This window comes from Anarrhichthys ocellatus, unplaced genomic scaffold, assembly GCF_004355925.1.
Source record: "Anarrhichthys ocellatus isolate YVR2014 unplaced genomic scaffold, GSC_Weel_1.0 scaffold230, whole genome shotgun sequence".
Taxonomy (NCBI): Eukaryota; Metazoa; Chordata; class Actinopteri; order Perciformes; family Anarhichadidae; genus Anarrhichthys; species Anarrhichthys ocellatus.
This window is the reverse complement of record NW_022280260.1, coordinates 2698-25674: the sequence shown is the minus strand read 5'-3', so window position 1 is coordinate 25674 and position 22977 is coordinate 2698. Positions and strand designations below refer to the sequence as shown.

The window sequence follows — 22977 nt, the reverse complement described above, 5'->3', positions numbered from 1 at the left end:
CTGTTTTACTCACATAGGTTCACAATTAGTTCAGCTGGTCGGGTCCTAAAGACAACTTTAAAAGTTCTCCAAAGCACTTTGAGGTTCAGCATCTTCCCCAAGAGCACATGGAGAGGTTCTTATCATAGACAGACTGTATCTACGGCTCTTGTTACCTGAGGGGAGGTGACGTTATGAGCAGGAGCGTCGTCCACTAAACCAAAAATGTTACACAAATGAATACAACGAATGAAAGATATTTATTCAAAAACATTTCCTTAGGATACATATTGTCACAGGTAAATCAAAGTATAATGTTAATCTTCTTCAAAGACACTACAAAGGACAGAGAGCTTCCTGTCCCAACTCCACCAATCAAATTCTCCTCTTTGGGTTACAGATTGTCCTGGCGGACAAATTAAAGTAGAAATAATGTCCACTGTTATAGATTATCTAAAGCAAGCAAGTTCCATATCAGTGGGACTGATAACTTTCCCTTTAAAACTCATCCAAAGCATATTAGACAATAGAATATCAGTTCAAATGCTGATTACACATTAATGTGTAAATGTGTAAATGATATAATAATACTCTGAAAGGGCCAATTTACATCGTCAGTAACTATGCTTTTGATAAGTGCTTTTTACTGATATTACTATTGTACTTTGCCCGTATTCAAGCAAAACGTCAAGTCATTTATAAATAGCACTTTTTATTACACACATCTATAACACATTATAAGCTTATAATGTGTTATAATCTGTTGATAGCACTGTATAGTTACAAGCACTCATATATATTCTTAATGCTTTATAACAATCATTATAACACATTATATAGTATTTTATAATTACTTGTAAGGTCAAGTAATACTTTATAATTCATGTGATTCTTTTTAAAAGAATCATAATTCCCATATATATTATCGTCTTATTTTATAATGCATTATAATCAGTTAAAATGCATTAAAATATGATTATAAATGACAATGTGATCTGTTTTTGCTTTAAATAAAGTGAACATTTTTTTAAATATATACAAGAACAGCACACGAAACGTTGAAATAATTTTTACTTTACTCAAAACAATGATCAGATGATTTGTCACATTATCATAATTAACACTAACATGATTATAGTGAATTATAAAAAGATGATCATGTATTGCAACCAATGTTAGTGAGTGACCAGCAGTATTATGAAACTTGATCTTATTATAAAATGCTTTACAATGTGTTATTATTGTTATAAAGAATTATAACAATTTAAGTGCTTATAACTAATCATACAGTGCTGTAAACATGGGGGTTATAAGAGTGTTTATAATGTATGATAGACATGGTCGTCATAAGTGATATACTGATGATTGTTGGTCAGCAGCTTATATGCAACACAGTTATGTGGTTACATCTTCAGCCTGCTTTAACTTAGTGTTCCTACATCACCTTATTAAAACTTTCATTCTTTAAATGGCTTTGACTGCAATTATTACCAATTCAGGTTTACATACGTATTACATTTATTGTTGTTATTTTCAAGTACTATATCAATATCAGGTTAATTGTTTTGTTTTCACTTATTTATTTATTTTTGCAGAGTTGTAGATGTAACAAACATTACGTCATTCATTGTTTTGCTTTTTCCTGCAATTTTAAGAAATACAAAATAATAAATCAGTCAATTTCATCAGAGCTCCATCCGAAAGTGACACGTTATTCCTACCAAAAAAAATAAATAGTTTATTAGATATTATCACCCAACCAAACATCATTTGCTACATTGATTATTTATTGTAATATCACATTTTAAGGCAACGACTTATGAACCCGAGCACTCATCATCCCAGACGATACACACACGTTACCGGAGGAACTCTTGGGCCTATACGGTTATTTACAGTGATCCACATAACAGAGACATCAACACACACACAACAGAGTGCTCGAGGTTTACAACAGTCCCGTGTGAGAGGCCCTTGATGTGAGGACATGTTTTATTGTTTTAGATGCTGATGTATGAATATTATAATAGTATGTCAACATAAAAAGACTCCAGTGGAGTGACGGTGAGAGCCAAAGGAGTCCAAAAGTCATAGCGGACCCAGTGTCAGTGTGGAGCCATGTGCTCCACAGCTATGGGTTCAGCGTGAAATCGTCTTCGTCCTCGATGTCCAGCTCCTGGTCCGTATCGTCCGAGACGTCAGAGTCCAGCTCCGTGTGGGGCTGCAGCTGCTGCTGCTGCGGGGACCCGGAGCGCATCACGCAGCGGTCCGCCTGCGCCGGCTTGGAGGCCGGGAGTGTCTGTCTCTGCTCCAGGCTCCGGGTCCCGGAGGACTCGGTCGCCTCGTCTCCTCTATTGCTCCTGCCGGCGGGGGAACCGTCGTCCTCCGTCTCCCTCTTACCCCCCGGGAGATTCTCCTGATGCAAGAAACGTTCTATGAATTCAGAGGCCTGCATCGCTGCCCTTAGTACGGGACTATATTCTAATGCAAGGAGCGCGTATAATGTGACATAAGTCAAAACGCCTCACCTGTTTCAGTCTCCGCCACTTCGCTCGTCGATTTTGGAACCACGTTTTGACCTGAAAGACGAAATGAAAATAAATATTTTATTTAGGTTTCATCAATCAATATCCAATATTTAGACTCCTGAGTGCTCATCAGAATCATGTTTATCATTAATGTATTATTATTATTATTATTATTATTATTATTATTACTATTATTATTATTATTATTATTATTATGTTAGTCCAAAATGATGTGAAGCTGTTCAAATATACATTCCAGGGATTCGATTCTTAAATGCTTGATACTTATATTACAAAGGTGGAATGCACACACTAAACAGCGTGCTCATCAGAATCAGAATCCGGATTATTGCAAAGAAGCTTTAGCACAAAGGGATTTTTTTTCGTGTATTGGTGCAAAACATAGAGAAATCCAAGATAAAAGCATAAGACACAAAAGAAAATACAATACAAATGTTAAACTTACTATAAAATATGCACAGGAAACATAAATACAGAAGAGAAAATATACAATAAAAGGATGAAGTGGTAGAAGAATAGGTACAAGAAAAATATAATAGAATAAAAATACGATACAAATATGAAAAAACACTATACAAATACATATGTACAAGAAACGAATATTGAATAGAGAAATACAATAACAAAACATGGAAAAAGACTATACAAATATGTACAATATATCTGAATTAATAATGGAGCTGTGCAGCTTTTTAAACGTGTTTTTGTATTATGAAACGTTATTTAATTGATCCATATTTGACACAATTAAAGCCATCATTGGCAAAGTTTTTCATCTGGCTGGACTGGACTAATAGCTGCTCCCATTCCAACTCGTTACATACTGACGCTTTGTCAGACCCCTTGTCTACAATTTCCACTGAGCACTGAAGAGGTGCCATTGGGCAAGGCACCCCTAACTGGTATATGGTCCTGTGTGTATGTGGGTCTGTGTGTGTTTATTTCTTGGTCCTATCTGCCTCAGATGTTCTCTCTCTCTGATAAACAGCCTGCTGGGGTTTCTTAACATTGTAGATGTTAGCATCGCTGTGCATCGTGGTCTGTCTCTCATTCATGACAACCCCCACTCCCTCTCTCTCTCACAGGCTGTTGTGGGTGAGATGGGCTCCGATTGGAACCGGACTCAGACGGTCTCACCTGTCTCTCGCTAAGTTGCAGCATCTTGGCCAGTCGCTTCCTCTCCGGGGGCGAGAGGTACTTCTGCGTCTCGAACTTCTTCTCAAGCTCGATCGTCTGGTCGTTTGAAAAGCGGACCTGGCCGCCCTTTCTCTTGTGCAAGGGCCGCTGTATGAAGGGAGTCCACAGCAGAGGTTTCCCTTTGGAGAAGGAAGAGACGGGGCCGGGGATTCATTCAAGGTCCACGTTTACACATCATATCCACCAGTCTGTTTTTAATCTCCACACTAGTCACACAGAATGGCACCAGCACACATCTATGGAGCAGACTGTCATTTAATAACTTATATTGTGCATGGCCCAAATACATAATGTCTATTCAAATAGTTACATATGTGATTTAACAGTCAGTGATTATTATTGAAATGATTATGATTGTAATTACTATTATAATTATTTATATAATAATAATTATAATAATTACTATCATAATCATTTTAACATTATGATCATTATTATTCTGAATAGTATCATTATTATTAGTTAATTGTTGTTAATTGTGAATAATCATTATTTTAAATTATGATACTGTTCAATATAACTGAAATATTTAAAGAGAAAAAAAGAATAATAAAGTGCGCAATACTATTTATTTGAGCGGCACCAGTCTAGTACACATGATGTTGTTGTTTCAGATGACTATTGATCAGATTGATGTGAGAGAAACGTCTCCGCGTGTAATCAGGGCTGTTATTATGTTATTATATATAAATATATATATTGTGTCTGGTCTGGTTTCCTCTCCTCTTAGACCTGGAACAAACAACAGCACAGGCTGCGGCCGCCACGCTGCTCTTTTTTAGAGGAAGGTCGTGACAGAGTGAAAACTATGGCCAAATATCCGCTTCACGTGCTTCCTGCTCCGCGGTGCGATTAGAGGCGATGGTCCAAACAGACGCTCGCGTCCTCTGCTCCACTGACACCACATAAATCTGCTGTGGTCCGAACGTCTTACTGCTGCTCTTTTCCTATAAGGAAGTGAGCTAATCCAGGCCCCACGAGGTATACTCTTAACGCAAACAACAAGAAATATATCAGCAAAGGAAACATTTTGTAGAATAAAGCTCGGATTCATGAGGAGTCCTTTTCTTAGGTTGATGATATTTAGGCTACAGAAAGTCTTTATGAACGCTTCTAGTTCTATTTGAACGCTTCTCTTCCTGCTAACGTTAGCCTGCAGCTAACTGCTGCATTTCAATCTGTAGCTTAATGAAAGGACACATTTATGCATGGAGTCAAACTATTTCGTTGAGCGAAAATGCAAACAAAATAGACGTAATACGACCACAATGACTGATCACATTGTCCTCACATGTGCGGTCTAATAAGCGGTACAGTCTCTTTGTAAATGATTCCTTTGTGGGGTCAAACTCAAATCAAATCTTTTATAGACGTCTTTTAATTTGCGCATTTTCCAGCACTTTACATTTTTTAAGCACTTTGTTTGTATTTAACGGGCCCCCTCCCTCCTCGAGCCCTATCGTTTAAAAACTCCCCAGAATGAGACTCGGTCTCTTCTTGTGAGATCCCACTGGGCCCACTGGCCCCCGTTTGCTTTGCCTCCCCTTCTCGCCGCCCGCAACCAGAAAGAAAGTCAGCCACATCCTCGCGGGGCCCGACAGAGGAAGTGCAACAATATGCGAAAAACGGATCCCGGGCTATCAGAGGCCGAGTGTTTCCTGAATGCGTCTGTATTGAGGATGTCGATAAAATAATCAGCAGCGCGCAGCGAGCTCCCGAGGAAGCGGCTGGCCGGGGTGAGCCGGGAAAACATTCAACAGCTTCTGAAAGCAGATTTACTCCTCTGGGCTTCCGCTATGAACGGAAAAGGCCTGCTGGTTCAGCGCAGCGCAGAGCCAGACGGCCCGCTTGTCGCACTACATTTAAAAAGGAAACCAGCTCTCCCAGTCTAACCCAACGGGTCTACTGTGGACTCAAACCTCTAAAACGATTTAATGTAAACCAGTTAACAAATCTCAGGCCTACACGAGCCCTGATTCCCCGGTGGGGGTCACATATTCAATAGTGCACTTTAACCCGACATGGCATCTTCGAATTTCGAATCATTATGAGAGCAACAACCTAAGAATTCAGTTTTTTAAATATTTGAATGCGTGTAGAATAAGTGTCTTCCCTGTCGGGGGGCCTTTTGGTGCTCACATGAACACGCGCTCATAAAGCAAGTCAGATAATAAGTCATTCAGGGGGTTTAGTCAGCGCCGATTTGTTCTCTTGATGTTTCAGAACAATGGGAGTCAGGAAAAAGAGTCAAGGTTGCCATGCACCCCCCCCAAAGACCTCTGTCACAATAACAACGTGACTCATGTGTGCGCGGGCCAGGCGTCGTGCACAATTTTCTCCTTTTGGGATCGAAGACTTGAGAAAAGACATAGGGACACTCGCGTCACTCACCCTGAGATCTGCTGCTCATGTATACAGGCTTCATGGAACTATGCAGACTGCCTTGCGTTCGACACGCATGCACGGCCAAGCGTGATATACTTATGCAAACACATGGTTTCGTTGGCACTGAAACGAAGCTTGAAGACACAACAGTTGTCCTGTAGAAGGCTAACAAAGGTCTCAATGGTGCCACATCAGCCAAGCGAGTACGACTTCTTTTTGGACTAAACGGATTTCATCTCTCACAGAGGGAAGCAGAACTTATTCTACTGTACAATAAAGCACGCAACATGCAAACTATATATATAAACTCAAATGTATTTTCTCATGTAGCCTACAATCCAGAAGCACTACAGATACCGACAGTGCCATCAGGCCAACCAAAACAAACGTGGTGCTGTCAATTACACCGTCTATAGACTGTGCCCAGAATATGACTCCACACACGTCCAACTTACCGAGAGGGTCGTGCCTCAGCAGCGCGTGTGCGTACTCCCCCATGGAGCGGTGGTGCTGGTGGTGGAACGGGTAGATGGAGCCGGCGAAAGCCCCGGCGGAGGCGTACGTCGCGGTCAGGGCGGCGGCGTGGTGAGACAACGCCGGGTGGATCGGTGTGGGCTCGTAAATCGGAGTCCTGTAAGGCGAGATGAGACTCGTGAAGGAGGAGTTGGGCGACGGGAGAGTCGGCGTGGGAACGATCGGAGTGGAGCAGCAGGAGGAGGAGGACGAAGAGGGTGAGGAGGTGTTGGCGGTGGCGGTCCTCCCCAGGATGTCCTCGATGTAGAAGGGTGTCGGGTGAGCCGGCTGGATGGGAGTCGGTGCGTAAAGCGGGACGCTCATGGTGCCGTTTTGCCGCTGGAGCTGAATTAACAGAAAGCTGCGTCCGTCTCCCCCTGTCTCTCCTACAGCCTTCCTCTTTGTCGACAGTGTCTCAGAAGAACTTCTTCACAGACTACCAAACACACTGTAACTTTCAGCGCTGTTACAGAGAGAGTCCGTTAGACTGTTGTGCTGTCCATCAGGTGGTTGACGCGGTGGACTAGCTCGACTCTCGGTCCAACTGTTGGGGCTGTTATCTGGCTGCAGGCGGAGAAGGGAGGAGATAAGCGCACGGCAAACTTCCTGCAGGTGGCTATGGAGGTCGTTTCTGATTGGCTTACTCGCGGCTCCGATCGAGCACACAGTGATTCAATGACGGGAGGGAGGAGATAATTGTCTTCCAGGAGAATCACATCAGTAGTACAGCCGATCACCTGGTGGCCTAAATAACGTACAGCGCTTGTGTTTTTATAAAGCCCAAAAGTGGTTGTTATGAGACCATCTGATACTTGAATCTCTCTTACAGAACGCTATATGCAGGAAGAGATCTGGTTATTACAACCAATCATATTTGGGAAAAGCAATTGTGTCAGTACATATCTTCACTGGAAAAAACATATTTAACTACTGAGTTAAATTGTCAGGGATGGAAAACATGAGATTTGATCTCCCCACTGAGAAGATGAGGAGAACGTCCTCATAGTATCTCCTGCTGCTCCTGTCAGGTTTGTTGTCATTGTTTCTGATTGATTTATAGATCTACATTGTATGTCCAGTGAGCCTTTTGGCAACAGGGCTCGTCAAGACTGCTTCCCCGTCTGCATTTAGGAAGCCTGCTGCTTCTGTAATGTGATGGAGGTATGATTAATGTTAACGAACATCTATATCTTACAAAAAAACCTAAAACCTGCATTTCAAATGTAAAAGTACAGGAGTATTACAAGTAATATACACTACTATCAATGTTATATTATTACATTATCATTACTAACGCATTCCTTTGTGAGCAGCAGCTGGTTGCGACAGAGCTGTTGGGCAGTTTATTCAACAATACATCCATTTCGTAAAATGATGCGTTAAATCTTAATCTGCAAACTAACCAGTAACTCAGTTAGATGTAGACAGAAGAGATATGCAGAGCATGGTGTTACATTGAAAAAAACAATTCACAGTGAGCACAATCCAAACATGCTACATATTGAAATACATATTCTAAAGTGTTAATTGATCATTATGTTGTCAATTTAATTGATCTTTCTGCTTATCAATATCTAATATCAATAGAGTTCAGATGTATTACTGTATGTAGTCTGGTTTTTAATGAGTGTCATTCTGCTGTTAAATCCTCGGACAGATCAGCAGACCTCGGCACCAAACAGTACAGCAGAAGGACCCCTAAATAGGTCGTTTAGCATCTTCCTCCTTCATTCTTCAATCCTTCATCGGGCTGGAGATGAAGAGAAGCGGTCTGAAGTCTCAGAAGAGTTTTCCACCACCTCGGATCCACAGACAGCATACTAAATATATATACAACAAACACGAAGGAGCATCTGTTCTTTAGAGTAAACCATTTTTAATTTACAGTGTAAACTACCTTCACTGACATTAAGTGTACACACACACACACACACACACACACAGCATCATTCACATGTTATCCTTATTCTTTTCTACGAGGTGGACCCTTACTGCCAGAATGTTGGAACCTAAATAAAGACAAATCAAAACTTTTTAATCTTAAATTGTTTTGAGGTTTGTAACATCTGCCGGACTACAGATGAAAAAGATCCTCTTGGCTGAACTCTGGTGCATTTACACTGTTTTTATTAATGCCCAAACGTTGCGCTTAATGCTTCTTTGCCTAAACAAAGTGCAGCGTGTTATCTCTAACAATGTAATGCGGGTTAACTGCAGCGCTGCGGCTGAATGCAGAGTGATTTACTCATCATTTGAATGTTCGGACAGTTCCTGTGAAACCCACCGCGGCTATCAGGTGCTATAATGACACTAACGACTGCAAACGCAAATCGCTTTAACGGCTCCCCGAGTGCACGTTCATCCGTCACACGCGTGTCCCGCAGAGTGTTAAACGATCGCCGTTTCGCGGTTACACCACGAACAGAGCGAGTCATGCTCGTGTTTACCTGTATTTTATTACCTGGTGACTTCACTAATGATACGGTCACGAGTCTCTCTTCGGCGTTGGGAGGAAGCCGTAGTGCTTCCGATCGATAAATCCGCGCACTAGTTAAATCAAATGTGTTCGATCTTTAAAGCGCGCGCCGCTAACTGGCAACTTTCTAACGGCTGTAATTTAGATAAAAGTGGACTCGGGAGAGCAAACAGGGATACGAGCAGCCTTGAAGACATGAAAGAAGTGAGCAAAGGGCTAATATTTGGACTGAGGCAATCATTGCAGCGCATTGATCCGGCCCGGCTTAGCGCAGCGTCAGGCTCCTGTCCAGCAGGACGATTGATAACTGCTCCGCCCGGCTCCTCGGCTCCTCAGCTCGGCTCCTCAGCTCCTCGGCTCCTTGGTGGCTGGCGCCATGCAGGAGTTACGTCAGAGACCACCAAACGAGCCACGGACTCGTGAACGCGCGGAGACGTTGCGCGAGCACAACCTTTACCGTTCGGAGATTTAACAATTAATCGAATATGACACACTTTTGTAATTCTTTCTCGTTGTGAGTCAAAATGATATATATGATACGAAATCTGAGTTATAAAGAGAGAATGACTTTGTATCTAATAAGGTTGACTTGATGACACAGAACATTATGCTGAACTAATAACTTCAGATAAATCCAGATTTTGACTGATCTCACTTTGGACAAAGCATTACATATTTTATGTTTTAGTAACTCAAACATTCTCAAATTCATCATTTTTTTTAGACAGTTGAGACCTGAGAGACAATACGACGTCTTTATTGTGATGCTAATATGTGATTTGAGATACCAAGACCGAATCAAAATGATGAAACAATGAGTCATCATTTCAGAACATCGTCTGCAATATGGAGCACAGCTGTATGACGGTAGGGCCTAATCATACCAGCACCTCTGGCACACAGGAGGTTTCAGTTGGTTGCAATCTGCAACATCTACACTAGATGGCAGCAAATCTTACCGCACCGTAAACCGCTTGAGTGGAGATAGAAGTTATTTTTGTCTGCTTAAAGGAAGAAAAAAAAAAAAAAAAAAAAGAGAGAAAGGAATCAAAACAAGAAATTCGAGAGAACTATGAAAGGAGACGTATAGATTTAAGAAATCTCTCCTCTGGCCCTCAAACGTCCTCAATGCATCGACCAACCCGTCAGCGTAGCAACGGGCAGCAGAAGACGACAGTGAAACTCTGTTGTGTGATGGTAGAAATGTTGGTTGTTGGTTTGAAATGCAAGTATTTAAGAAAGAAGAGCTGCTTCACTTGAATATTCATTTAATCTGCGAGTGCAGGACAAATTCAATTAGACATGCTGTATAAACACACCACCGCTGACGCAACAACACTTTCAAATGTGGAGTACGCCAATCTTTAAAAAAAAAAAACACAGCTCGACACTTTGTACCGGAAGAACAGAAATGCTCTCGTTCACATGTCAACGTCTTTGTTTGTAACATGTTTAGAGCAAACAGCAGGGCCCTCACAGATTAACTGATAATACATCCACCTGCTCTGTGAAGGTGTTCTCCAGCAGGTGAACCTGCTCCTGTTCTCTTGGCTGGAAAAGCCCGGCAGGCGAGTCACGTCTAACCACGAAACTGACAGCGAACCCGGCTCTTCACCTTGTGGTCCCGGTCAGAGGCCCGTCAGGTGTCGGCTTCTGGTGGGTCCACGCGGCACACCCCCTGCTCCGGCTCCGAGCAGGGCTGCAGGGAGCGCAGGACGTGTTCCAGCGTCCACTGCTCCTCGTGTAAGGCGTGCTCCTCCAGGGTGAACTGACCCTGCTTGGTCCGGATCAGTTCCTTCACGTGAGCGCACGACGACAGAGCTGCGGCACACAGGCACACATTATTCTCACGTGGGGTGAAGGGTCAGCAGGGTGGATTTCTGATCGGCTAGTTCAATTCATTGACTGTTCCATCAACGTGACGAAATGAACGAGTAAATCTCACCTTTTCCCAGGTCATCCACCAAGCTTCTGACGTAAAATCCACCACCACACTCGATATCTGTTATAGAAATAAAAATATATTTGACTGTGGCAGGAAGTGATGTGCAAAAGAGCCATTTCAAATACCAGAGTCAGAAGTGGAAGAGAGAAATGCTGCGTTATGCATCTCATGCTAACCCAGGGTGAAGAGAGGAGGCTTGAACTCCTGCAGGGTCAGGTTGTACACGGTGACTGGTCTGGCGGGTTTGGCCTCAACCTTGTGACCTTTCATCAGCAGGACAGACAGACGCTGGCCGTCTTTTTTCAGCGCAGAGTAGCTGAAATGACAGAAACTCAATCAATCACACCATACTGAAGATACCCGTCTTATCTAATGGAAAAGACAAGCTGCGCTGAGAGGAGTTGATAGATAACATCCATCCCATAATCACAGAGTGACACTGTAATGTTCCCCTTTCCCTCTGTGTGAAATGTTGCAACCTCGGGCTGTTTGCCTTCATGAAGTGCAATGGCCACCGGCAGGAAAGCTTCTTTACAAGGGAAGTGACAGTTGAACAATGTCGCTCTAAAGCAGCTATTCTCAACCACTGAGCCACAGAGCACCATCTAGTGGGGGTTCAATACAAATAAAAATATGTTTTTGGTAATTTACAAAGCTTGTTCTTATCATATCGGAATGTGCTCAATAATTCACATCAATAAAAGACATAGTAATTCCAACAAAGCATCATTTTAATGACCAGTTCTGTTAGAACATCAACACACCGATCACCACTCGTCATCAGCTAGTGTGTTTCTCCAGCGTGAGCTAGCTAACGTGCTAGCTAACGTTCCTTCAGATGCAGTGAAACTAAATGGATCGGTTATTGAAATGAGAAAGTGATGCAGGAGACAAGCTCCAAAGCAGAACTATGAGGCTGAATACATTAAATGTGGATTCATAATGTCGGGCAGTGATGGCTGAGGGTCAGCAGAGAATGTGTTTTGGTCACTACAGCTGATGGAGGAATAACACATATTACAGCACAGATTGTCATCTTCATGTTGTGTTTTTCTTCTCACTTATTTGGGAAGGTGGTCCTCTGTAATCTTTAGTACAATCAGAAGTGGGTCTTCAGTTACAGAAGGTTTAGAGACCGTGGTCTAAAGCCCTGCTCGGGACCTCTAGAGTCTGCAAGGTTCACTGCACCACAGTAGAAAAACAGCAGCATACTGATGACTCATCTAGACTAGAGGGAGTTAAAAAGACATTTCTATTAGGTTAACCTGACTCTTATGTCCCGTAATAAGGTCAATATTTCCTACACACCTTTAGTTTGCTAGTTACCCTTCCTGCATGCTTTTATTTTGTAAGTGGCTTTTTTAATGTTGCAGGTCTTTTATTTTGAAACCCTTCCGGCAAAACCAGAAGCGCTGAACCCGGTTAAGCACCTAGGTAAAACGGGAACACAGTGACCATGTTTAGTGACATTCTATCTAATTATCTAATTAACCTGTAAAACAGTGGTTGACTGTATTACTGTTCTATCAGGATGCTAATGTCGGCTTAAAGGAAGTGGCTAAATTGCTACGCTGCAATGTGATGCTAATGCCAGATTTCAGCCTTTACATGTGCTTTTTGAGAAAGATATATATGTGATTGATTAATGTCCATATAGTGCAGTCGAATATCATTTCATGAATGTTTGTGCTCGTAAGAGCTCATTTATGTTTTGGTTGTGAAGGAGAGGGAAGTGAATTTATGTTCAAAATAAGGCTGACGGTTGAACATGAATAAATGCTTTTGGAAACACATCACCATTGTCTGCAGTTGCTGCGGTTCAGAATGAGACCAAACTTTTCTATGGAGGTCAGATTTTGAGCCCTGACAAAGGCCGAGATGTGGCCTGCACCCGGCTAGGTATGGCTAGATTTTAGCCCAGCTGACTGTCAGAAATGCCTTTTGTTGCTGAAGCAGTTGTTGATCACGTGCCGCTCCTACCAGACAGTTAAGAGTGAGGAGTCAGCAATCAATGGCGGTATAAAACACTGAAGAAAATTTAATAATAGGTCCTAGAGCATACATGAGCACAAAAAATATTAGGCTGATGCGTCCAGTAGTATGCGAGATCAGCTGTGGACAGACAGACAGATATACACACGACCGGACACATTATCTCCACCAGGCTCACGCCTGGTGGAGATAATTAACACATGAAATTAAGGCCCTGTAACAACACACACACACAAGGTGATCTACAGCTCTGCTGAAATGTGGCTTTTATCATATTTGCTTCAAGGTGAGTTTCCTCCTGTGATTACAGAAAGCCATGGATGCAGGGTCCTCCATGGCTTCATCCTCTGAGGAGCATGAATCTGCACAGTACATTTCACGGCTGTCAAACAATCAGATCTACAGTTTATTTTCTCACACGTGTTGCTGTGATGACATCATTTCCTTTGTACTTACAGTGGAGGAACTTGCATGATGTCACCAGTGAAAGCTTTTAGTTTGTCCTCGATGTCCAGCCTGGTGATGTGTTCTGTGGGCAGAAATCACAGAAACGTCATCCTGTAAAACAGAAGCAAACCAAAGTGCAGAAAGAGAGGCACGCTCACATACATGAGACCGCTGAACGGGACCAAGTGTAACTTCCATGTTTACCAAAGTCTTTCTCCAGAACCACACTGCCAGTGGCATCGAGGTTATCTGTTGCTTTCCCCAGTTCCCCCACCGCAACGTATTTCTGAAAAACAAACGGTACCATCACTTTGTAGTCTCTGTGTATTACTGACCACTGATATGGATCTGTGGAAATATTCTCACTGCTCATTTTGAAACACCATAATATTAAAACTATGTGTCTGTCATTTGGTCCACGTATGCACCGTCCTCAGTGAGATAAACCTAAAGACAGGAGATACTAACTGAGCCCATACTCGTCTTGGGATCAAAGAAAACCCTTCAGGACATTCAGAAAAACTCGATGGAGTGAGGACGTCCAGGGCACCCCTAATTAAATAACTTTCAACTACTTTAATGCTTCTACAGTGAACAGCATTTTGCACCTGAAAAAAGCCCTAAAAATACTGGAACATTAAAAAACTAGAATTACCGCCTGGTGGTTGTCCGCCAAGCAGTAGTTAACATCCGCGTCTTCCCAAAATGTCATAATTTTGTCATAATTAGCATATGAATTCTTCAGTCCCTCTGGACGTTCCTGAGATATTGCCTTTACGAGAATGGACCAGAAGTACGTACAGACAACCCGAAACTTGATGATAATAATAAACAATAAAATCAGAAGGCCCCGGTTAACCTGATTTATCATCATTTATCATGTGTAGTATTTCTATGACAGTAAGATGAATTCACTTGGATGTCATTTCTAAAGTCAATATAACACTGAAGTATTCCTAGCTTACGATATCCATCTCTCATCAGTATTGTATTTATCTTAGATGTTTACTGTTGCTATGCTTATCAGTGTTATTAAGATACCTAAGTCTTAACACAGCATCACACAATTAGCCAAATTGTTAATGCTCTCCTCAAACCCACATTTTGTTCATTAAATATCAAATCTAATTTTAAAAATAATACAAACGCTGAGTTGATATTGAATCCTTCTTTTCAAACACTAGCACATCTTATCTGTATATGACTGCATACGTTCTATATGTCAGAAGAGAATCATATAGTCAGGCATCACTTCTACCTGCACAGACAATATGAAGTCCACTGCTTTCTATTATTCACTTTACCTTTACTGTAATCCACTCTACATGACTTGCATGAGTGTTGAATGTGTGCAAAGCGTCTCACTTTATAGAAAGAACAGCAGGAAACAATAGTGACAGAATTGCTGCAGTAAATGCTTTAACGGCAAAATAAAAGTGATCAACAGAAAGTTGTGGTGATTGTGTTTAGAAAGTTTGACTACCGATTGCACAAAAAAAAGATTGTTAGGGATTTTAATAAGCTGTCATATTTGCAGGTTACCATGGATTGTTTCCTACCTGGAACCAGTGCTATGTTTACCAGAATTATTAGACACATTATTAGTTCTATTACTGCTTTTATAATCATTATCATTCTATTATATCCACTGCTGCTGTTATTAGTAGGAGTGATCATTGTTCTGTTGTTATTAGTGCTACCACTGCTATTACTTCTCTCACGTGTGCATCATTTCTGTCGTATGGATAGAATACGTTGTTTCATATCATTCTGTACACATGACATGTACTGCTGTGCATCCTGGGAGAGGGATCCCTCCTGTTGCTCTCCCTGAGCTTTCTTCAGGTTTTTACTGGTTTAAGTCTTTTTGGTGAGTTTTACTCGTTTCAAATTGAAAAATGAAATTAGATTTCACATAGTAACATAGCATGCATTACGTTGTAGCTGCTCACCAAATCCTACTGTGATCTAGTTGTTCCTAATGAATCTTCAGATGCACAAGTCGTATTGTTTTCTATGGTAATATAATGAACAGAATCGTCATGATGGGAAACACATTGTGTTTAAGAAGAACACTTTCAGTGTTGTTAGTAAAGCTCTTTAGCCTTGTTGCATAGATCAACTGGCTTTCACTGTTTACATAAGTGCAAGTAAACTCACCTTCGAACCAGCCAACATTGTGCTGAGCATCTTTGTGCCATTCCCAACACCAACAACTGAAAGAAATGGAGGCAGTGTTAGCGAAGGGCTGCTAGCACCCCCTAGAGGTGGCAATGTCCATTACACCCAACAACACACTGAGGATGTTTGGGGCTGGGCTGCAACTAATAATTCTTATTTTCATTATTGGTTAATCTACAGATTCATGTTTTATCAGTAAGCATGTCAGCCTACAGTGAAAATGTCCATCACAAGTCCCCAGAGCAGGGCTCCACAGAGCAGGGCTCCACAGAGCAGGGCTGCTAGGTGGCCAATGGCAACCGTATGAGAAATTGGCAGCCAATTATTGGCCTTTGCTTGCCATCAGTGGAAACTTAACATATAAAAAATAGGGACAACAAGCAGCCAAACATGCACCCTGAAATAAAAACAGTTTCAACATTTGTTACATTAGTGATATTTTTAGATTTCTCTTACAGCCAGAACCAGACAACGCTGCATGTGCGTTGGTAAAGGTTTCATTAACAGGGTTGAGCCCTGCAGAGTCCAAGGTGTCAAAGGTCTTTAAATGTTTCATTCTGTCGAACCAAACGTCCAAAACCTAAAGGTATCTACTTGACCATCATAGAAGACTAAAGAAAACAAGCAAATATTCTTATTTGAGAACTTGGAATCAGTCCATTTTTTGCCATTTTCGCTTGTAAACTATTAGAATATCAAACTCATTGCCCAATATTTTTCTGCCAATTGACTAAACGAGTGATTGACTAATGGTTGCAGATCTAAAGAGCAATTATTTGGGGATGATCCTGACATTCTTTAGTCAGTGTGTTTTTTAAGTGTGACCGTTTATTGGCAGAGCAATTCAAATAGATTAATTCAAATAGATTAATTCAAATAGACATATAGTGTTTCTCCACCAGCTGTATTAGTGGCTGTTTGGAGAATTCTTTCATACTGTATTTAGACCTTCAAGTAGGGAGACAACTTTCAGATGACAGAATCTACAGTCCGTTAAGCTCCATCCTTACCAATGTAATAACCAAACCTAAGGCCTTAAAAATATATATATTTAAATTTAAAAAAATAAAAAAATTTAAAAGTTAGACTTGATAATAAAAATATCCTCATAGTCTAAATTCTGAGATAGAAAGTCACAATTCTGAGATAGAAAGTCACAATTATGAGATAGAAAGTCACAATTATGAGATACACAGTCACAGAAGCAGCTCTTTGGCTGGTTACTGTACACTTGACATATAAATGTATTGCGAGTACATTGAAGACTACTTTAAACGTGGCTTTAGAACACATGAAATACTTCACGTGGGATTGTACAAACGCACCCTTGAAAGGATTTTAAGCTTTGAACAAAGTTATTATAATAACTTGTGTTTGATATTTTCTTTAATAGTTTGATCTTTGATAGAGTAATGTGGGTTTATTAACCCTAAATTAAAAGGATTTAAGTTATAACAGAAATGTGCTTAAATATATTTTTACATTTATATAACTGCATGTACAATATGTTTACACTTGAATAAACAATAATCAAATGCAGAGACAGTTATTTACCAATATGTTACGAGTAGTTACATTTACACAGTCTTACAGTTACAACCGGCCCTTTGAGGGAAACATGATGCTGATGTGGCCCAGAGTGGAGATGAGTTTGACACCCCTGCCTTAAAGACATAAGCTGCATGGGTACATCACCAGTAGCCTTTTCCCCACTGCTCCGCTACGACCCAGCCAAGGCAGAACTGACGAAAGTCTCCCGCGGACCACCACCCGGATGTAACGTTAATGGAAGCAGCCGCTTACCCAGCACCCCACTGGCAGCACTGTCCAGCGTCCCTCCGTGACCCATCTTCAGGCTCTGCTTCTTCCTCTTTCGCGGGTTTGGGTTTTTCACGCCAGCTTCTGAAGAGTTAGTGACACAAAAACAATTCACTGTTAGCTTCAACAAATGACGTTAGACGTATTCCCTGATTCCGACCCCTGTCGAATTACCCTTGAGTAAAACTTCTTTGAGTGTGTTCAACACGTCTGCAGATGTCGGCCCTTGTTTCTTATATATCGCAAACAATCCATTTAACGACTGTAGTTTAGATAGAGAACTAGCTATCGGAGCCACAGTGTTGTGTATATTCCCTGCCATGCTTGTTTAATTCTTCTTCGGCTAAATTCAATGTCCCTCCCCCTTCTTCTTCTACTACTTCACCAACTGCGGCTAGGCGAACCGTTTCGCCGTCTGCTGGTTCAATGAGTTAATAACTATTTTGTATTTCAGCTGCAAGCCAAAATAACACAATGTTAATGTTATATGATATGATATTAAATAATCGTATGTAAACCGGAGACTTTTTGACTGTTCAATGTTGATTAAGTACTGTTGTAGTTAGAGGGTAGATGTCTAAAGATTGTTCACGTTTTCGGAACTACACTGACCAGGATGCTTTGCGCTGACTTACTTCCTAGTTACTTTGTCGCTGGGCTTCCTCTGCATGTCAGCTGTGCTGTCTACAACAACAATAACTGCCAAGAAGATACTGTAGTCGCTGAGGTTTGGCTTTTTTATCTAAAGGTATTTTTATTATTATTATGTCAGGAAAACTCCCGTGATGTACACGTTGGTTAACCTTTGATCGAGACTTTGACTCGCGTGGAGACACTAACGATAACGTTACGCAACACTCCCATTCAAAATCTGGCAAATACAAATGTAGTATAGCTTATCGTCAAGATACATGTCATGAACATAAATAACAAAACCATTTCTAAACGAATAGAAGCTACGTTTTGATTCGGCTCGCATATGATTCCACCAAGTAGCTTTTATTTTATTGGATTTCGTTGCTTTTGTCACACGACTTTCTTCCGAGCCAACGACTAGCGAACGTAACAGACAACTCCGATCTTAAAGTTAGTATTTCTCATGATATGTTCTGTTTTTAGTTTAGATGTTGCCGAATTGAAGAGGTGGTTCTAGTAGTGTTTGGTAGATTTTAATTTGTATGTTACGCGGTCTGTGTTTCTGTCGAACTCATGATGCAGTCTACACTGCTGCACTTTGCTTTATGGAGTTTGTCATAGTGGAGAACTTGCAAGGTCAGCTCCATTCACTTGCAGCAGCAAGTTTAGATTTTTATAATTTGCCAGATATTTTGATACTAGCAGCCATCTGGTGCTATTGAATGAGGGTTGGACATCTCTAAATTCTAACCCGTCACCGTGACTCGGGATACAGTCAGTGCCGAACAAGTCTTTACAAGATCAAGCCTCCATGCATTGTGATCTTAATCACAAACTGTCCTGTTGATAGTGAACCCAGTAACTAAGCACTGACTCTGCCTCACACAAGCGTTTCATGCAATCTGGCCTCACAAAGGAAGCTGATTACTGCCCTTTGACCTCGGTCCTTCTGCAGTCCTCTTTCATCCACCTCCACTTACTTACTGATGGAGATGAGCTGCTCAGAGATCTCTGTGTGAGGTTGAAACACAAGTCCAGCACATAGAGCCCCCTTTGAAGTGCAGCTTTAATGTACCTGATGCAGGACAGACAGACCCATTAGAATGGTATCATCAGTCTCCTGAAAAAATATTTGCAGTTCTGCAAGAACCACTATTGTAGTAAACACTGTTAGTGATAGGGCTACAACTACCAATTCATTTCTTATTATTGATTTTCAGAATTCATCTATAAACCTTTTACCCATAAAATGACATAAGATGGTGACATGGCCATCATGGTTTCCTGGAGCCCAGGGTGATGTCATCAAATGTCTTGTTACATCCAACCAACAGTCCGAAGCCCAAAGATATTCAGTTTCCGACAACAAGAGTAAAAAAATCAAAAAGCTCCAAATCCTCACAATTCTAAAGCTACAAGGGAATGTTTGGCTTTCTGTGCATTAAAAAAAGCGACTGGAAGGATTAATAAATATAATCAGAATAGTACATTTTCTGTCCATCAATAAATCATTTTCATCTGCAAATTGAATCTTTTCTTCTCCAGTCAACGGGACAAGTCACAGAGGAAAGAAAGACGGTGCTGTCCGTCTCAGATGATAAGGGGAGACTGGTGACTCACAATGGAGGATTTCAGGCGGACGTACCTGCGTCTGTGTAAGGAGGGCGGTGTGGAGCCTCAGGAGAGTATTGTGGCTCAGCTCCAGGAGAGCAGGGCTGCTCAGGGCTCCAGACTGGACCTGAGCGGACAGAGCCTGTCTGCAGATACCTGCTCTGTGCTGGCCAGGGCCTTCCAAAAGGATAGCGTCTTCACGGAGGTGTTGCTCAGTGACTGCATGCTCAGCGAGGAAGGTATGTAAGCCTCGAGATCGACAAACAGCCTACATATAGCCTAGTGCATTGCATTGTAAGTTGCTCAGTATAACAGCAGTCGTCAATTAGCATGCAAATATATGCTTGATGCATCTTTTGATCTTCCATATGGATGTAATGCAGTGGAATGCCCATTTAATTGATTGAAAAATAATAGTCCATTGGCTCCTACTGAAGATGTAAATCTTAAAAAGTATATTGCAAATATATAGTTTTTAAAAAACGTCTCAGTTATATTTCTAAACTAGCTGGACACTGTAGGTTTTAACAAACATTTCTCAACCAGGAGGCAATGCTCCTTTTGTTGGGGACTATTTTCTGTGGTGGATTAATCCACATTCTGTGCTCTACTGAGTATTTGTGGCAGCAGGACGGGTCATAATAAACACCAGTGTCTCCCAGTGCAACAGTGTGGCTCATTGATGTGTTTGCAATGGTTTTCGGGGGGAATGGAGCTCTATGACAGAGAGGAGTGATCATTGTTGGTTTGACTCTGATGACATCATGTTGAGCAGTGTTTGCTTTGATGCTTGTGTGACTCTCAGGTGCCAAAGTACTTCTGAGTGGACTGTTTGGCAACACGACTGTGAAAGTCCTGGATCTAAAGGTAACACCCGCCAAACTAGACCGTCCACACTCTAACACCCAAATGGATTTTATTTCATGAGACGTGTTGATAGTCGGTTGATGCAAGCGTATTGTTTACAGGGGAATAACCTGAGATCGACGGGGGCTGAGGTGTTGGGAAAGCTGTTGGTGCGTAACAAGACTCTACGCAGGTGAGAACAACGCTCTTCATGTGGGACACCAGACATGCATTATGAAGGGTTAAAATGTGGTCATAATGTCAGCTTAGGGCTGCTGTATATCAGTGTGCAATGGAATAATATGAACAAATACAGTGAAAATTACAGATAACTTTTCAATGTTACTATTGAAATCATAAATATTTATTTGGAAAAAGTTTACTAATATGTTTTTTTGCAAGATAGGTACCTCAGAGCAAGATGTTTTGATAATAATGATAATAATAATAAATGTTATTATTACTATTTGCAGTGAATCTACTTCAGCCAATCACATTTAAGACATGATCTTAAGGCACTTTAATAATAATAATAATAATAGTACATTTTATTTATATAGCGCTTTTCATAAAACTCAAAGACACTTTACATTAAAATCATCATATATAGACTCATCATATATCCACTTTAGGTGGAGTTATCTGTTTAAAAAGTGCAAAAGGCATCGGTCAGCAGTTGGCCATGTGCTTCAAGTACAGAACCATGCAAAGACACCATGTCTTTTCATAAAATATACAATCCAGCCATCATTAATTATGCTCAGAAACTCAAGAATGTCAGTTCTGCTTGTTCATGTTGTATCACCAATCCTAATTTGAGCTGCTATGAGTGGTGTTACCATGGCTATACAACCATGTCTTATCATTGTTCAAGTAATACATGCTTTTAATATGCTTAATGAAGCATTCATCAAAGTTGACTGCTACTACATACTTTTAGAATCAACATAAATCCCTCCTTTATCTTCCTAGAAAGGATTTTCGATCGGGACGTAAAGTTGAATCTAAATTTGAACCATGCTGTGACAGAAAATAGTGTCCCCGTGAGCACATAATGCTTTAAACTTGCACACGCCGTTTGCAGGCTGGTGTTGGAGTGGAACGCTTTGGGGGTGTGGGACGAAGCCTTCTCGCTCTTTTGTGAGGGCTTGGCGTCTAACGGCGTGCTGACACAGCTGGACCTGCGCAACAATCAGATCAACCACCACGGAGCAGCCGAGCTCGCTCTGGCACTTAAACGCAACACCGCTGTTCAAGCGCTGGGTGAGACTCTGTCAAACTAAATATGACCCCCTTCACTTTGTAAGCTAATTGTTTAAGTGTATACGTATCTATTGGACACTAAGTGACACAAAGTTCCTACTTGAAGTTTTTCTTTTGTTTGTTTTGTCAGAACATCTTTTCAGCGGAGGTGTCAGTGGTTGGACAGGCCCTCTGCTGGGAGAGCACATATGTTACTGTCAAATATTACTAGTACGTATGATTGTGCTGAGCATAATCACAGATTGTTTCTGCATGTTATCAAACAGATAATTAGTTGCCTGTAGTTAAGATCTTGCAGATGATCTTTTATTCAAAAAAGTATCATGGGTTTGAGTCACCAATCAGATCAGCAAAAAAAGAAGAAATGGGGAAAATATAGCATAAAGAGATGCCCCGATCACCTTTTGTTTTTGCTGTTGCTACTGATTGCCAATCGTCAATGAGCCATATCGGCCGATCCTTTCTGTTGTTGCTCTGTTTTGTTACAGCAGCTGGTCTTCAAGGTTCCACACTATTGTTTTCACCACAGTACCAAAAATCACTTCAACAGCTCTGAAGTCAGTGTAATCCATCAACAACTCTAAATTGTATCCTTTTACTTTGTTCTAGTGGTCTATAGTGGTTATTTGCATATAATGAGAAAAAGGGTTCATCTGTGATCCGGATCAGATAAATAAATAACAGTTCATGTAATGTATGTTACACCACTACAAAAAAGTCAACTTACTTGTATTCCTTACTTACTCACACGGGGTTGAGAGGGGGGCTTGACTGATCACATGATCCACAGCAACCAGGGGCATACAGAGAAATCGTGCTTGTAGTCCGTACTGATCCAGAAAACACACGTAGAATGATCAATCTAATCCACGACTTAGAAGGGTTGCTGTGTTCTGGTGTGTGTGGGCTCACTGACTGATGGCCCACTGTCGCCTTCCTTGCTGACTGTGTTTACAGATCTGAGGTGGAACAACATTGGTCTCTTGGGTGGCAGGACTTTGCTGGAGGCTCTGCAGAAGAACAGGAGCATAATGCAGCTGGAGATGGCAGGGAACAACATACCTAGTGACACACTCAAAGCTCTTGGTAAGCTGTGTGTGTGTGTGTGTGTGTGTGTGTGTGTGTGTGTGTGTGTGTGT

At 41.3% G+C, this 22977-nt stretch overlaps 3 protein-coding genes across 5 annotated transcripts in view; 1 reads left to right on the top strand and 2 right to left on the bottom strand.

Moving 5' to 3' along the window:
- Nucleotides 1-1265: 1265 nt before the first annotated feature.
- Nucleotides 1266-7196, bottom strand: hhex (hematopoietically expressed homeobox). Its single transcript, XM_031879141.1, has 4 exons — nt 6566-7196; nt 3666-3844; nt 2508-2558; nt 1266-2395 (listed from the first exon to the last, which is right to left on the bottom strand). The coding sequence occupies exons 1-4, from the start codon at nt 6945-6947 to the stop codon at nt 2111-2113; spliced, it is 897 nt and encodes a 298-aa protein (XP_031735001.1). The 5' UTR covers nt 6948-7196; the 3' UTR covers nt 1266-2110.
- Nucleotides 7197-9513: 2317 nt separating this feature from the next.
- On the bottom strand, nt 9514-17811 carry trub1 (TruB pseudouridine (psi) synthase family member 1). Its single transcript, XM_031879146.1, has 8 exons — nt 17657-17811; nt 17468-17566; nt 15644-15699; nt 13688-13769; nt 13493-13565; nt 11221-11360; nt 11045-11101; nt 9514-10920 (listed from the first exon to the last, which is right to left on the bottom strand). Exons 1-8 carry the CDS (start codon nt 17802-17804, stop codon nt 10739-10741), a joined length of 837 nt encoding a protein of 278 aa, XP_031735006.1. The 5' UTR covers nt 17805-17811; the 3' UTR covers nt 9514-10738.
- A 312-nt stretch (nt 17812-18123) lies between these two features.
- LOC116400991 (leucine-rich repeat-containing protein 45-like) overlaps nt 18124-22977 on the top strand; it is a 7541-nt gene continuing 2687 nt past the window's right edge. The window contains exons 1-6 of one of the 3 annotated variants that reach the window (XM_031879142.1): nt 18124-18209; nt 19664-19968; nt 20535-20596; nt 20698-20768; nt 21660-21838; nt 22796-22924. In XM_031879142.1, coding sequence (XP_031735002.1) covers nt 19740-19968; nt 20535-20596; nt 20698-20768; nt 21660-21838; nt 22796-22924 — 670 coding nt within the window. In that variant the 5' untranslated portion in view covers nt 18124-18209; nt 19664-19739. Of the gene's footprint in view, nt 19969-20534; nt 20597-20697; nt 20769-21659; nt 21839-22795; nt 22925-22977 lie in introns of all 3 variants that reach the window. The other 2 variants (XM_031879145.1, XM_031879143.1) reach the window with 2 other exon arrangements.

Bases quoted from the DNA above. Each gene is read 5' to 3' on its own strand.
- hhex (XM_031879141.1), bottom strand. From the start codon at position 6,947: ATGAGCGTCCCGCTTTACGCACCGACTCCCATCCAGCCGGCTCACCCG. The intron at 3,845-6,565 runs GTAAGTTGGACG...CCTTCTCCAAAG, and splicing joins GCTGAGGCACGACCCTCTCG to GGAAACCTCTGCTGTGGACT. The intron at 2,559-3,665 runs GTGAGACCGTCT...TTCGTCTTTCAG, and splicing joins TGCAACTTAGCGAGAGACAG to GTCAAAACGTGGTTCCAAAA.
- trub1 (XM_031879146.1), bottom strand. From the start codon at position 17,804: ATGGCAGGGAATATACACAACACTGTGGCTCCGATAGCTAGTTCTCTA. The intron at 15,700-17,467 runs GTAAGCGGCTGC...CATTTCTTTCAG, and splicing joins TGCTGCCAGTGGGGTGCTGG to TTGTTGGTGTTGGGAATGGC. The intron at 13,770-15,643 runs GTGAGTTTACTT...TTTGTTTTTCAG, and splicing joins CAATGTTGGCTGGTTCGAAG to AAATACGTTGCGGTGGGGGA.